The sequence below is a fragment of the Phasianus colchicus genome, chromosome Z (genome assembly GCF_987193195.1).
Source record: "Phasianus colchicus chromosome Z, bPhaCol1.hap1.1, whole genome shotgun sequence".
Lineage (NCBI taxonomy): Eukaryota > Metazoa > Chordata > Aves > Galliformes > Phasianidae > Phasianus > Phasianus colchicus.
Genome location: NC_143476.1, coordinates 30,841,298 through 30,857,901, shown reverse-complemented (window position 1 = coordinate 30,857,901; position 16,604 = coordinate 30,841,298). Strand labels below are relative to the sequence as shown.

The 16,604-nt window shown below is 34.5% G+C and overlaps 1 protein-coding gene across 1 annotated transcript in view; it reads right to left on the bottom strand.

The window, feature by feature from the left end:
- Positions 1-16,604, bottom strand: part of TMEM161B (transmembrane protein 161B) — a 44,468-nt gene that overhangs the window by 12,822 nt on the left and 15,042 nt on the right. The window contains exons 5-11 of the mRNA XM_031612398.2: positions 15,299-15,455; positions 10,692-10,843; positions 10,098-10,158; positions 8,216-8,356; positions 4,305-4,418; positions 2,489-2,663; positions 332-428 (exon numbers count right to left, since the gene is read on the bottom strand). Of these exons, the coding sequence (XP_031468258.1) occupies positions 332-428; positions 2,489-2,663; positions 4,305-4,418; positions 8,216-8,356; positions 10,098-10,158; positions 10,692-10,843; positions 15,299-15,455 (897 nt within the window). The remainder of the gene's footprint in view (positions 1-331; positions 429-2,488; positions 2,664-4,304; positions 4,419-8,215; positions 8,357-10,097; positions 10,159-10,691; positions 10,844-15,298; positions 15,456-16,604) is intronic.

Below are 16,604 nucleotides of genomic sequence, written 5' to 3'. Positions count from 1 at the left end.
CTTTTATCTAAACATATAACTATATATAAACAGTGCTTTATACAGCTCACTTAAAATATTGAAAAATATGAATATTTAAATAGAAATAAAAAGCTTCATTTGTTGTACTATGCAATTTCTCAGAAATAAAGCAATCAAATTAGCATATCATTGATAGGTGTCAAAAGCAGCAAGAGAAGAAGATAACTTACAAACTATAGATCAGTATGTTTTAAATGACAGGAAACAACATATTTCTGTATTGCATTACTCATAAATTCTAATTCTCTATAGCAACTTGAAAATATAAAAGTCCTGTACAGAACAGATTTGCCCATCAAATTTTGCCTACCTAGTGTTTTCAAAAGCAGAGTTGTGTGAAGAAGCATTACCAGTGGTGCAACATACTGCAGAGCAATTACACAAAGGTAATAGAATACTCGAGCCACCTGAGAAGATAGAAGAAAATCATTTATGAGTTCAGAGCAAACCTACATAAATACGCAATTCATTAAAAACAACACACATGCACAAATGCAATTTTAAGTTTTCTAGCGTATTTCAGCGTATGACCCACCGTTTCAAAATAACTAATGAAAAAAAACCCTAGCTGATCAGCTCATCAAGGCACTTAAATTTCTGAGCGGAAGCCATTAAAGGAAGTAAATAAAAACATCTGTTCAGTTACAAAAATTGAAAAAATTCTGCTTATGAACACTGCATATTATTGTTCGAAGATTCTTATTTCAATACGCTAACAAAAAATTAGTTTTGATTGTAAGTCCCTAGTTATTTACAAAATAAATTCCACTACGCAAACAAGATAGTTAAAATCCCAAGTTTCACCAAAAGTAAACAAAAATTTGGTTAAAAAGAAAAACATCTAGTGTTTCCCAATGTAAAATATCATTTTGACAAGAGGATTTTTCATTAGCAGATAATCAATAACAAACTATTTAAAAGGTCTTTATTTCATATATACATTACTACTTCTTGAAACCTACTCAGATTTATCACTCTCTCCTCCCCATAATCTGTTCCATATTTCTCAAGATTTTTACATTACGTATTTCATATAAGCTTCTGACCTACAAGAATATATCAGATAAAGAGGAGAAAAAGTCATAAAATCAATAGAAAGCAAGCAATGAATTAAAGCTAATCAGATTTTAGTAAAGAACAGAATACAGGGTGGCAAAAAAGATGAAGACAGACATCACGTTTTTGGAAATACCCCTAAAACATCTCAAAGGGCTTTGAGATGAGCAAGCATCAAAAACTAGCATGAGAAAAAAAATACAGTAAGACACTCAGAAAGGAAGCATCAAAAGTACTGTAAGATAAATGATGAAATATGATAAAAAGAACAAATAAGAAAGTAATGGTCAGCTACAAGGCTATCGGAAAGATTTTACGGGCAAGAGTTCCAGACGAAAAGGCTAACGGTAATAAAATAAGACAGAACTGTATTTAGTGGCCATGGGTTTCTTAAAGAGAAGACGTGTATGTACATAATAAACAGACTTAGGAAATAGAAGACATTTTTGTTTCACAGATAAGATGAAAGCCTTCAAAAAAAACTAAGACGCATTCACAACCATCTACTGTCATACAGTTCCATCATAACCAGTCGTCACTACCTGCATTTCCTAACGTTTACTACAAAGCCAAACACTTCATAAACATGTAAAATAACTACAACACAGTCCTCTACTAACAGTAAGATATCCGGTGGCAACAGAGACAGAATTATTAGTGACACTGACAATTCTGAGAGAGGAATCCTCATCCTATGTCATATTTCAATATTCCTTCTGGAATACACCCTAGATCAGCAAGATCATCAGACAACACTATCATGCAACACTAGAAATCTAAATTTAATTTGCAGGTAACATGCGGCACTGTTTTACAGCAAGCTTACAAACTTCTACCTTGTCAGTTTGTTCTTTTTCATTAAAAAAAATCCAATCTTTCCTATCATTTTTGACAGTAACAAGATGGGTACTTTTGTTGCACAGCTGGTGCCTCACAAGAGTGGTCTTACAGAACTAAATATGTCTTATCCCAAAATATAACTAATCTATCTTAAATTCTGTCTCAATTGAGAAATAACAATTTCCATTAGGTAACAGTACATTGCTCTTCTTTCTAAACTCAAATTCTCCCTATTCCTCCCACACTACAACAGTTAATTGCCACAGACCCTATGCACTCCATAGCTTATATCTGTGCAACAGAAACAAGAGAAGCATGCTGTCTGCCACGGTATTTTTAAAAAACACTGCACAAGGAGATATCTGCCAACAATGCATTAACAGTTTAAGATAAAGTATTTGCATAATACAGTTGACATCTCTGCATATTTTGGTTTAGAGAATTTCTCAGCACTATTTCTGTAGAAGAAAGCTTCATCCTGGTGCCACAGAAGACACAACAAACTGGAAAAAAAAGCAGATTAAACAGAGCAAGCATTCCAAATGTATAACCTTAGTCCCACTGTACTTACCATTTTTTGTAAATCCACTGTGCTTATTCTGCCAGCTTCCTTTTTCATCTGATCCACACTTTTCTGTGCTAAATTCAGATAGGCCTGCAAATGACTGCGCATCATAGCCAATCGTAAAGCACACAGCAGGATTATAATCCACAACCTCATGGTGTCAAATGTATCTTCTGACATTCTGTAGATTAAAAAATAAAAAGAAATGCATCTTCTGTAAAGAAATCTTCAGGCATGCGGTCAGAAATACTTAATGAACAACCCACAATTACAAAGTTAATGTGCAAATAAGTATTTATTTCCATCCATTTCTCTTGGTATTATTACTTCTCAGGAGCCCCAGTACAGCATTAAATTTCACTTACTTTAGTACATTAATATGCAAACAATAACAGCTCTTGAATGACTAAATTTGACTAACGTACACAGAACATTACAAACTTTCAGTAACTCCAGGTTTTGAGATACACACAGTTCTAGGTAGCAAGTGGGAACCTCAAATATCTTAGATACCTTGTTACAGCGTGACCATTTTAAGACAAACTCAGAAGTAAAATGGAAGCAAAAAAAAAATCTATATTTCCAATTTTATGTAATAGACTAATGGTTACAAAATTGTCTTTAAAGCATCTTTTAGATCTACAAGGGCTGCTCTGAAATTAATGCCTCCTATTTTATTACGTTGGTGCACAATGTCAGAAGCAGATGTTGATGACAGGGAAGTAGAGGTTGAACCTTCCCACCAATACTCCATTATATGTTGTTGCCAAGAGACAGACAGCAGCAAAAGGGCAGTCTGACAAAAAAGCATCTGATACAGAAATGCATATAAAGCAAAGGTGTGTCACTGAATTTCTCCATGCAAAAAAACCTGACCCACTGACATTAGTTGACACTTGCTACATGTTTATGGAGACAGAACAATGGAGGTAGCACAGTGAGATAGCAGATAGAATGCCCCAGCAGTGGTGAAGTGGTGTGAAAGACTAACCATGTTCCAGACAGTCATGCAGATTTTTACGAGCACAGCATTCCAGCTCGTGTTCATCATTGGTGAAAACGTATAACTGATGGTGGTAACTATGCTGAAAAAGACAGTTTTGTAGCTAAGTATTTATATGCCCTATTAAACAGTATTACTGTGATCTTTTTATTTGTTGTAGTTCCCATGGAAATAAATAGGAGGCATTACTTTCAGAGTGACCTATGTATTAAGCAATAAAACTGACAGCCAAACATATCAGTTATAAGCCTACCAATTACTATTATTCTGATTTTCCTAGACTAAAAGCAATAGTAACAACCATCTATGCTACTGAAAACAGTATTTTATAATATAGCATCACTCATGAAAATCTTCCATTTTTATGCTTTTATGTAATTTATCTATTAATGAAGCAAAATTAATAATGAAGCTAGGCACTCATCTATGCACAGATTTTGAAACACTTCTCATCATACTAAGAGCCTTAGACCAGTCCTCATATCTATTCATCTCATTCGTCTTCAACCACTCATTTCTTAAACCAATATATAAGCTGTGAGGTTTTCAACAGATGGCAGTGGGGTGGTACTCCAGACCTAAAAAAACCAACCCATTAATCTGCCAAAGAGATGCCAGCACATAGTGGCTTTTCTAGAACCATCAACTCAGCACTGTGATTCATTCTCCCTCTGAGACAGATGAGCTCTAAAGGGCATACTTTCGATGACAAAAGCTGTACAGTTTTTAGTCTTTCACACCACTAAACTTTCAGAAGGCACTACTTAGACTGATAGCTTTACACTGAATAATCCCAGAAAGGTTTTAAAGGAATCTTACAAAGGTATGCTCTCTTTGCCCAAAGGTGGGTTCATAATGTAGTCCTTAGTGATTGGTTTTACCCATAGAAGAACCATAAATAACGGTGCCAAGAAGTTTATATGTAGCAGTGTTCTGAAAGAAAAAAGAGAGGGGGAAGGAAGTTGTTAAATGCAAACAATTATCGTACTGTTCAAAATGGCAACACAGACTCAAAAAGGTAAGTCCAAGTTTTAATATAGTTGAGAGAAAGGTAAATAATGAGATTACTTCTCTATTTTTAAGATTATGACTTACATTTTAACAAAATACTGTGTACTGTGAAACCACACTGACAGTGGTTTTAAAAGCGCTCTTTGAAATAATTCTTTTTCCAGACACTTTAACAGTCTAATCAAAGGAACTAACTACATGCACCATATCACACTATAGAAAAGACAGTTGTTAAAAAATTTCCAGTCTATAACATAACACCAAACTGCAGTAGCGTTTACAGTTTTAATCTAGGCAGTCAGCATCGTAGATGGATAACATGTCATTATTTTAAGATTTTTTTGTTTTATGAAAAAGGTACTCAGATTAATTTCCATTATCTATGCAAACCAGGGGAAAATTGCATTCAATTAAAGATACTAACAAAAAAATACATTATTTAAAAAGCACAGTATAAAACTACACTGTCTACATTGTTAATTTAAAAGGAACTCAACGTATAAAACAGTAGATTTAAAAAAAGAAAATATTCTGGAGTTTTCTCTGAAATTAACATATTTCTTTTATTCCTCCTTTGGACCAATCTAAAGCTTATACCCCAGGTTTACAATTCTCAAATAAAATAAGAACAGTTGACACTTCATCCTGTAATCTGGTATTTTTTGCTAGTGCAATGCCTCTAACAGAATTGGCTCATCTATATAGCCATCTCCAAAGACATTTCTTCTAATCTATTAAAAAAAAAATGAGGTAACCAAAAGTTATTCTGAAATACTGTACTGATTTCAAGCAGACAAGCTTGCTAAACTCATTCTCACTAAACTCATACTCACTAAAAAGTTGGAATGCTTCAGAAGCAGTTACTGCATCACTTAAACCATTGGTTTCAGATGAAGAAATAAACACTGTAAGTTTTCAAGTACTGCTAGGAAGCACAACAGCACCAAAAAGCAGTCCAGATTATCTTAGTAACTTGTGAAAACATTTCACATGAGCTTCCAGTTAAAGACATCCTACTAAGTTAATAGACTGGAATGTACCAAATGGTGGCAAGATTCCCTTTCTGTTTATTTAAGCAGAAGGAAACAGGCTGAAGGATTCTTGTAACAGGTTCTGGAAAATGACTGTATGAAAATAGTAAAAATTAAGAAAACTCCAAAATACATACAAAGAAGAATACTGCTCACAATTAAAATCAAACTAGCAAAACTAAAAGTGACATTGTTTTTCTCCTATTTTTCTCTAAAATTTATTCCCTGTATATACATCTGTGGAAGAATAATGTTAATTACTTCAACCACACTATTCAAGTGGTAGCTAGTTCAGCTACTTATGTGGGATGTCAATGTTTTCTATAAGTCTCCCATTTTATAAATACAGCTTGTCCTCTCTGGTTTCTTTTACCAAGTATAATCTTATGTTTGACTGCAAAGAAAGGCATTGTTTTCCCACTTCAAATTTAAAGACCTTTGCATCAGTTACAGTCATCCTCATTTACTACTCCCTTTAGTCATTGCCACAACTGCAAACACTCATATATGATCTGCTCAAAACACATCACAAAGAGCAAACATTGATCTTTTTAGGCCCACTGGAAACTACCAGTGACAACTCTTTGTTTTTAACTTCATTACCTATTTACACTGCTGATTGATCAAGTTTTAATCCATTCTGCAGTATGAGATTTTTGTTTGTTTTATATTTTTTGCCTTAGTCAAAATAGTCAAAATGTTAGTGGACATGAAAAAATTGCTTGGTGCTGCATAATGTTATCTTCAACAATCAGATTTAATATCCTCTAAACATCAAGTTAGACAAGATTTATTTTTCAAAACCCCATACTAGTAATTAACAATTGACCTTTTAGATCTTATTAATCAAGTTCTGTTTCAGAGATTTTATATTCCTGCAGAGAATCTCACATTCACAGATCAGGGAATATGCTGGAAAATTACAATGTAGTAATAGAAAAGGCACAAGAAATTTTAAAGTATTTATGTATATAAAAATGAAAAAACGAGCACGTTATTTGCCTGATAAGAACAGATTAAGAGTTGGTCACAGCCTATAGACAGAAAGTTAACAGCAGATAAAGCAGGAGCCAAGAGCCTGCAGCTCTAACTGCATGCATTCATCTACAAAGATCTCAAATCTAATACAAAATACTTAGTTAAAAATTTACCAAGAGTGAAGGACTCAATTTAAACACAGCTAATTTTTAAGTTGAGCACTTAAACAGATTTTGGTTTATGCCGAAATAATTATTATATCCAAAAATATAATCACAGAATAGTTTGAGTTGGAAGAGACCTTTAAGATCATATGTAGTTCCAACCCCCATGCTACAGGCAGGGATACCTCCCGCTAGACCAGGTTGCTCACAGCCCCATCCAGCCTGGCCTTGAATGCTTCCAGGGAGGGGCATCCACAGCACTGCCAGACAACCTGTTCTAGTGTCTCATGATCCTCACAGTAAAGCATTCCTTCCTGATATCTAGTCTAAATCTAGCCTCTTCCAGTTTAAAACCTTTTCCCTCTTCCAGTCACTACATGCCCTTATAAATAGTCCCTCCCCAGCCTTCTTGTAGCCCTCTTCAGGTACTGACAGGCTGCTATAAGGCCTCCTTGGAGCCTTCTCCTCTTTGGGCTGAAGAGCCCCAACTCCCTCAGCCTGTTCTCATGGAGGAATACTCTAGCCCTCTGATCATCTTTATGGTCCTCCTCTGGACTCACTCCAACAGCTCCATGTCCTCATTGTATTGGGGGCCCCAGAACTGCACACAGACTCTAGGTGGGGTCTCACAAGAGCAGATTAGAGGGGCACAATCGCCTCCCTCAACCTGCTGGTAACATAGCATTTCTCTCAGCAAAGTGGACAGACTAAATCATCACAATGGCCCATGAAGTAACATCTGTGTATTAAATATCAATGGTCAAGACCTACAAAAGGCATGTGGGGCTCTTCAGTCAACAAGCTGAAAAAAAAAACCAGTTAAATCTAAGAAAACATTTTACTGCTCAAGAGCAGCTGCAAAATAAAATGTTCCTATAATAATAAAATATTAGCATCTGACTTTTTAAAATATTCTGAGTCATAATGTAAGAAGTACAAAATATTGGAAAATGAAGTATTATATGCTAATTTCTAAATCTAGTAGCAGAAGTTTTCATTGAGTTTTAGATTCACTTTAAACATTTTTCCAGTTAGCTGCCTTTCTGAGGCTATTTCTTTCTTCCTTTTTTTTTTTTTCTGTTTAGTTTATTTTTTGTGGATTTTTGTTGTTGTTGCTGTTGTTGTATGTGTATGCCTCTGGATCTTCCCCTAAATTTATCACCAACAGCATGATGCTCATCTATTGGACTACTGAGGAAAATAAAAAAGTCTGTGGCTGTATGTCTTCTTCCAGTTAACTGAACTTCCCAAGAAACATGACTGAGGAAAGAAAGTATTATGTAGAAACATTCCTTGTGCTCTAACAGGAGGAAGGGAAAGAAATGTTCCTGTAACTGGGACTCTAATCACAAGGCAAAGAATGAAAGACTGTCAGAGCACAGGTTGACCAGAAAGAAGCAGGTGGCAAGTCTGCTTGAGATACAAAATGCAAGCAGCAGCAGAAGTCTTAGTCACTACCTTCATGTTGGAATAATTCATTTTATTTCCAGACATCAAAGATTTAAGACTGAGTAGCATATACCTATGTGCATATATTTTTTCTTACTGTGTTATTTTTTCTGTTGCTAAATTCAGAGCATCCAGATGCATTTGAGCCAGTCGCAAGCCAGGGAATGTCAAAAAAGCACCAATAAGTGAACACAAAACAGCCAGGAACAATTTGAAGGTTAGTTTAGACACAGGACCCCTAAAAGAAAAGAGAGGAAATAAGCATTTTCTTGAGGAGGAAGTGAATGGGCAGGGTATCAGTGATTACTTTCAACAGTATCTAATATTTAATCAAAAAACAAAAAGTATTGTATAGTTTTACTCTGGAATACCAGCATCATTACAACTCAAGCAGGCACCAAAACAAAAAATAAGTCATCTGTTTATTTAATAAAATGAACAGAAAACTTTCCTATTAAAAAAAACTTCCTAGTGCAAAAAACCTCCTAGAAGATGTTAAATTTGTTAGTATAGTAAAACAAAGAAGAGTAACATTATATTAAAATTAACAACTAATTGTATCATAAAAAAGCCACCAGAATGAAGTCAGTGGTTATTTTTTTTAAGAGAACAGATATATCACAATTTTAAATTTTCATAGTCAAGATTAATGTTTTTTAAATTATATGTTAGCTGCATTTTCCTTTTATCCATTAAGAAGCTTTATCAAACTTATTATTTTTTTCCCACAGATTTATCAAACACATACATGTACCCAATTAGTTACTCTTCCAAGTAGCCGATATTGTTTTATTTTTAATTAACTATGCATTACATCACAATTACTGAAAAAAGTACTAAGGATTAAATGAATTATGGAATTAATAAACACTGAATTACCAACATACACACACACAAAAACATCAAACGACATACAGATTAAAGAAAAACAAAAACAATTCTAGTTATCTATGTAAGCTTCAGACTTGTGAGTCCACAACCTCAAACTACCAGAAGACACCATTGTCAACTCAGTCATTCCTATGAACAGCCAAAGCACTGCACAAGTTTAAAAATAAAGGAACGTTAACAGGAAAATTAACAAAGAAGCTAGCAAAGTCATAATAGCTTAGGTAAAACGGAGTGAAGAAAGGTTAAGACATACATGAGATTCAGTTAAAAGTTTCTCTGATATTCCTACCTAAAAATGATATGTTTTCTAAGTAGGCATATTAGAAAGATCTGTTCCACAGAAATAAAGAATTTCATAGTTCTGGCACAATACTTGAGAACTCCCAAGTCAGAAATTGAAAGCTTAACCCTCACAGTAAGGATACACCCCATAATACATGTGTCAGCACATGTGTAAGGACAGAGTTGTAACTAAAAGTCCATTTTACAATACACAATGCCTATCTACAACAATGTTATGTTACACAAGTAACATAACAAACAATGGCATACTCCTTTCGTAGCCCATAAAAAACTTGAGATATCCTGTAGCAAGCAGATGTATTTGTGAAGGAGGAAAATACTACAGAACTTGAAGCTGTGAACAAAAGTCAAAATTTACTCCTAAAGCCAACTTCATCGCAAGCTCCATCTGAAGTGTCTGAAGCTTTTTTGCACATTCATCTGCTTACATACCATAGAAACATCAGAAAGATATTTTTTTGTGTCAAATGGCTCCTTCAGCATTGCAAAGATTGCTTAAAAACTGCCATGAAAATTGTACTTCTGAATTTATTTTTTTTAAATGCTACAGCCAAACTACCAGGATAGAAACTATATCTAAGTTAAAGAGAAAACAAAGATACTTTGAAGTATTGATCGATTATTCTCATTAATATTTATTATCTCATTAATAATCTCTCACATTTTTGAGCAATTATAAGCATGTATAACAGCACAATATGCTAGACAAATGCTTGCTAAGAAAATCCAAGTGGTTCAGTTATAAATGCAAAGACAATGTAGAACATTGTATTTCCAGGACTTACTGGGATTCCAAACCCTGCTTTTCAAGGAACTGCATAGCACTTTCTGAGAAATTTGAGAATCCTGTGGAGACACACAGATTATATGCATTTTACCACAGCAAAAACAATCCTACCCTCCCTCTCCCCTACACAACAATACATCTTTTGAAAAGTATTCATATGCTAGGATAATTCTTTCACACACTGATTACACCACAGTACAATAAAAATGGGATATTAACAGTTATTGAAAGTACCTATTTGATACTTGAACTTTTCATGAACATTAATGAAATTAACACTGACTCTTACAGACCAAGTACCTATTCTTTTTCTTTTTTTTTTTTTTTTTAAATGAAGGCGCTTCACTTCACAATGCAAGGCAAAACAGATTAAAAATAAAACTGGAAGGCAAATGTAAACAAAAAAACCAAGGCATTTTACGTATCTTGAAACAAAGCAGGGAACATTAGACAGAATATCCTCCAGAAACAGTGTATCACATAACGGAGTTAAAATTAACAGATATATTCTCAAAAATATCTGAAAGACCTGAAATAAATCTTTCTGGTCATGCAATAAGTAAGACTTGCAAAAACTAAAGAAGGGAGTTACCTGATTCCAGTCCAAACTCTAAATAGTTTTCTGTCACAATCAAAATTGCCATTGCTTTCACAAAGAAGAAAAAGCCAAATGTGACACAGACTGATCTTTCACCTCCTTCCTCTACTTTGAAGTAATGAGTGGTCAATGAAAACAGTACCTTACTACACAAGAAAAAGGTCAAGGAAAATTAAATTGGAAAAATAACAATATTTAAGAATTACAAAGCTGTATTTTGATCATCTACGCTAAGACTGTTCTATGATGAGCCAATTCCAGTTTAAAGGACAACATAAAGCAATGATAAAAAAAAAAATACATAGCTAAGAACACACTTCTCTGCAATATCGCTTTAATTTAAGCTTACTTACTGTCAATTGCAGCAATATTCCCTACTGTGGGTTATCTTATTTTAATAATAATATATAAGAATATATTATCTGGCTGGAATTGCCAGAGAGGTGGTAGATGTCCTATCCCTGAAGACATTTGAGGTCTGGGATCTGAGCAACTTGATCTAGCTGTACATGTCCCCACTAATTGCAGGGGAGTTGGACTAGATGACCTTTAAATGTCTCTTCCAATTCTAATGATTCTAGGATTCTATGAAAAGAGCACAATTCTAGTATTTGATAGAGCATATTCTCAGCTACAAAACAGTATTTATCAATAAAGTCACTACCATTAGTTATGTATCTTCACCCACAAAGAAACAGCCTGCATGCTATGGTCAGTACAATCTGCACCAGCAGAAGTGACGATTGTGGCTGTCACCACTGCTAAAACATACTATCCACCCCTCACTATGCTCACATCCACTCTTCCATCTCCATAAACATTCCGCAGTCATCAGTGATCGCCATTTGTTCTGTAGGAAGTAATTCACTGACACATCACTTCTTCATAAGCAATTTCATGTCAGACATCATTTGTCAGACTGCCCCTCTGATGCCCTTTGTCACACAGTAACACGTAAAGGGATACTGGTACTAATGTTCAGTCTCTGCTGTCATACCACCAACATCTGCCTGTGACACTGTGGACCAACATAACAGGAGCACCCCACTTAACTACTGACATCCTTTTGCACCCATGTTCTCATTTGAAATCAACCACATTATTCCAATACTTAAGTCATGATGAATAATTGCTGGCCTGATATACTGAATGACTAAATAGTTTTGTAGATTTTAGAAGAGTTTCAGCAGCACTGAGACTTGATATCATAACAAAAGAACACAGAAGTTTTCTCCAGAAATCACACAGATTGTTTCATCAGTACCACAATTTATCACTCATTGCATAAACACCCTTCAACCCAACTGTATAGCTAGGAATAAATCACATTAATATGTTTATGTAAGTGTCAGCTCTAATATAACAAGCTTAGAATGTGGTGCTCAGTACTGCAGACTTCTGTATCACCACCTAACCTCTCAGACTGGGCAAATGGTCACAATGCTTCATTCCATCAGTGCAGGAACCATACAGTCAAATAAAGCCAAGCTCTGTATAATAATAAGGAGCAGTGATTTTACCAGGATTTCTATGAAATTATCTACTCTGCAGAGAAGCCTCCCTCAAAAGTAAGGTCTGTTTAATATTATGTGAAAAATAACAAACAAGCAAACAAAAACCCCAAAACCCAGCAAATACAAGTTGTACAAAGTGGCACAAGAATAGTCCTAACTAGAACATTTCCTTTGTACAACTAAAGAATGACCTTCTACCAGATGACAAATTACACATTCCTTTGCGTAGGATTCCATATCTCTAAAACTATCCAAAAGATAGAATTTTTTTCTCAAGAAATTAAAACCCTTAAATTTAGGCCTCGCTGTTTGACAACACATTCAAAACAAAAGGGCACTCTTGTATACAAGTTTCTTGTTTCCTGGGATTTGTTTCTGAAGGTTTGGTCCTACATAGAAGGCCATTCTTCCCCTGCTTGTTTTAAGAAGTCTTATGAATCTTAAATTTTAACTTGTCTTTCACTTTTTCTAACTCCTTCAAGCTATTAGAAAACCTTAACAATTATCTCCAAAGTATAATTAGCCTGACTCACGATCACTTCCAACTCTTCCTGCTTGTTGCTCATGCTGCGTGCATTGGTACAGATGCACTTCAGTCAAATCGTCTGCCTCACCCCCAGCTTAAGCATCATTTTCCCCTAGGCTCATCTCTTGTGAGGCCTGTTTTGTCCCCTTCCCCCTTTGCAGCTAAGCTCCTATGATTCTGTGATTCTATGATCTCCAAAGTATACTATTAAAAAAAAACTCAGAAGAATATTGGTTCTTTAGCTAATACATACCCACGCACATGCAAAAATATTAAAACATGAAATTAACCAGTAAGTTACTAGTTAAATAAAGTTAGTAAGTTAGTAAGTTACTAAGCTAAATAAAATTTAGCTTCTAGCTTATGGTTGTTTGCTTTTAAATACTATCCTATCTGATCTTACAATTTCAAAAGTCAAAGTACTTTTACATATCATGTCAATATGTGCACCAAATTAGTTTTCACCTAGTACCAAAGATTCTATCACACAAAAATTATGCGCTTCCAACAATGGACAAGAATCAACTGTCCATCTCCAAAGAAGAACTTATATTTGAAATCTGACATATAATTATGGGATTTGATAATGTATTTGAAGATATTTAGCGTGTGAAATGTGCTTCATGCCAGTGTTTTGAGAAACCACAAATTAACTGCTCTTTCTCTTATCAATTCTACAAGCATACAAAAATTTCCCTTCTGCCATTCTTCTCTTTCTGCCATGTAGGAAGGTTGGTGAGAAAATACAACCAATGTACTTCTAACATGCAGGGAACACTCACTCTGTTATATCCTCCTCCCCAGTATGCAGTGAGACCTCAAATGCTTGAAGCAGAATAGGACAAAGCGAAAAATGGTAGTTTAGGCTCAATTTATATAAAAACAGGAGGTCAGAAAGAAGCAATCAGAAAAAGACCTTAATAATTACTTGTATGTTCATACTACTGAGACAGAAAACTTGCACTGTCATGTAATGATATTTTTAAATTTCTACAATTGGTTTTGCTCTGAATTGATGACTAAATGAAAGCAGTAATTAGGACTGCCTTGAAACACCACTCTAAGAATGGAACATTGCAGTCGTCTTTCCTATGAAATCTATGCCAATATATAATTCACAATCACAGTAAAATTATTTAAGCTGGTTATGCCCAAGGTCTAAAAAGAGGAAGCAAATAGGGCACTGCCACCAATAAACTGAACAGTGTATGAAGTTGGTTTTTTTTCTCATAAATTCATTAATCTTATTCTCCTTCTCATTATGGGAGTCAAAAGAGTTGGTTTCATCAATTATTTCTTAATAATTTCTTATTCTCTCTGCCAAGATTCCTGACTTTGCCTAACCAAATAATAATATAAAAAAAGGGTGCCTAGCTACATAGCTATAACATCATTAAAAGGTGCACAGGAGCTAGATGCTGATTTTCCTGTCTGTGCAGCAGATCAGAAAACACCTTTTTAGTCCATGGATCTGACAAATACAAGTCAATAAAAAAAAAATCCTGGTCTGGAAGCAAGTTACTGCCATCCATTTCTTTCCTTAACTTCATCAGCTCTGTCACTTAACAAGTTAATACTCATGACCAGGAAAATTATGCATTTCACTTACACTTCAGGCTAGTCAGAAAAGCAATTTGTCCTTACCATAAAGGCACAAAGGAGTAAGTTTCAAATATGTGTGTGTTATATCTAAATAAGCACTTGATCTGTTTGTCAGTTGTTGCGGTACCAAAGGAATTGCACAGTTTTATTTTCCAGTTCCTCTCTCCATAATCTACACTCCTTGAAGACCTTATTCGATTATTTTGCTTCATCACACCTCCTATCTATAAAAACCAACTTTCCTCTCCAAACTCTACGACTGGTATGTGGAAATTAATTATTAATTATAGTGAAACCATTCACTGTCTTCTCTCCAAATGCAAACAGAACAGCTGCTTCTTCTTATGGTTCAGTATTGCTTGTTTCCTAAAATATTGTTTCTTTTATTTCCAGAAGAGAATGTTGCTTTTCACAGACCACTGAAAACACAGTACCATTTTAGCTCCTAGAACTGTCTATACATTTTATTTTGCCTGAATCTAAGAGAAATAATAATGTTTTGAATTCTGAAGTTATGAATTCATGCATGCAACTTTGCAACAATGATGATTTACATTATTGTATTACTTAGTTCAGGAAGTATGAGGCTAAACATAACAGAAAAGCCAGGCAGTAAATTGCACGCTTCTTCAAAAATTACAATCTGTATGGACAGCAATGTTTGACTGTCAGGTTGGGCAAATATTAGCTCAGAACAGCTACACACTACATTAATTCTATATTCACAGAGCTGTATTTTTTCTATAAATGGTTTGGTATAAATGTTTATATGGTATTTATATCAGCACATACAAAGAAGCATGCTACAGCATATACATTACCTGAAAATGATGCTAGCTACAATTCTTTTTCCAAATGGTAAATATTTATGTATTCTCTAAAACAGCAATAGAGAGTTTTTTTATGAAACACAGGATGATGGAATTGGTAGAATGATATAAGAAAACAGAAAAGGATACACTGCAAAAGCCAAGACAAGTAGACACCACACTACGCTGATATTCATTTCTTGCGAGGGCTTCACAATGCTGTAATACACTTCGGTCACCACATACACAACTGTAGCTGCAACAGTGAAATCCACCAACCACTGATATTCAGGAAAGTAATGTAATGCTGAAAAACACGAGTTTGCAAACGTTACAGCTATGATATATACATATCATATCCAGAACACAGTAACAATTAAAAGTTGTTTTCAAGTAACTGATCTAGACATAACCAGATAATTGAAGTTAAGAGCATCAACAACAAAAATGGCACACTTTTTTCTATTCAACAGCCTCTCCTTTTAATCTGTACTTCTCTCTTCACCTCTGTGAATATTCTGGGGTGGTACTAAGCAACCTTATAAGGCTACCAGATTTTATTTAGCATCTCAGCTTTTACACATTGATCTAATTAACTCAAAAATCATAACTAGTTTATATATCAATATCACAATAGAAAATGGCTCTTTCCTTTAGTCACTGTTCTAAGTAAGAGTTCAAGATTAAAAGGTTACTGGCTATCACTTTATATAAATAATATATATTTATATATTCTCCTAAAAAAAAAATCTAAGCTATTCGGAGTTTGCTCAACATCATTAACGTCTTTTGCACAGCAATAAACCATTGACTCCACCTAAAAATTCTGGGATCCATACTGGCAGGCTGGGTTATTTACAAAGAGGGAGCTCTTGGGAAATGTGAAAAACAATTCATGATAATAAAGCCCAGCCTGTTCCTCCTAAACACCTTACCCAGATCATGAGAGTTAAAAGGCCACAAAACACTATGCAGCTGACTATGAGATAGCTGACGACAAACACAGGATATTGGTTAAATTCATATTAAATTCATATTTCCAAGTCCTATACTTATTTTGAAATAATAATTTTGTTAGATTTTGTTAAATAATTTTGTTAGACATGCTTATATGCATAGTTCTTCAAAACCAGTTCAGTTTTCGGCCACATTCATATCTATAAACACTCAGGAAGACACTTATGCTTCTGTATACAGCACCTGCATATGAAAATGTAAACAAGGAAATATACAGCATACGTGATAGAAAAGTCTTAAGGTTACATACATAAAGGAAATTGGTTAGCATTAGGGAATAAAAAATTATTATTTTAAAAAACAAGCAACTTTCAAAACATTTAACACTGCTTATTTCTGCACTGTCATTTTTGGCACCTAAGTCAGTTTCGTCTATGTAGGTCTAGGTTTCAATGCAATAGTATATTTCATATTTTAGGCCAGCAGAAAGCATATGTTT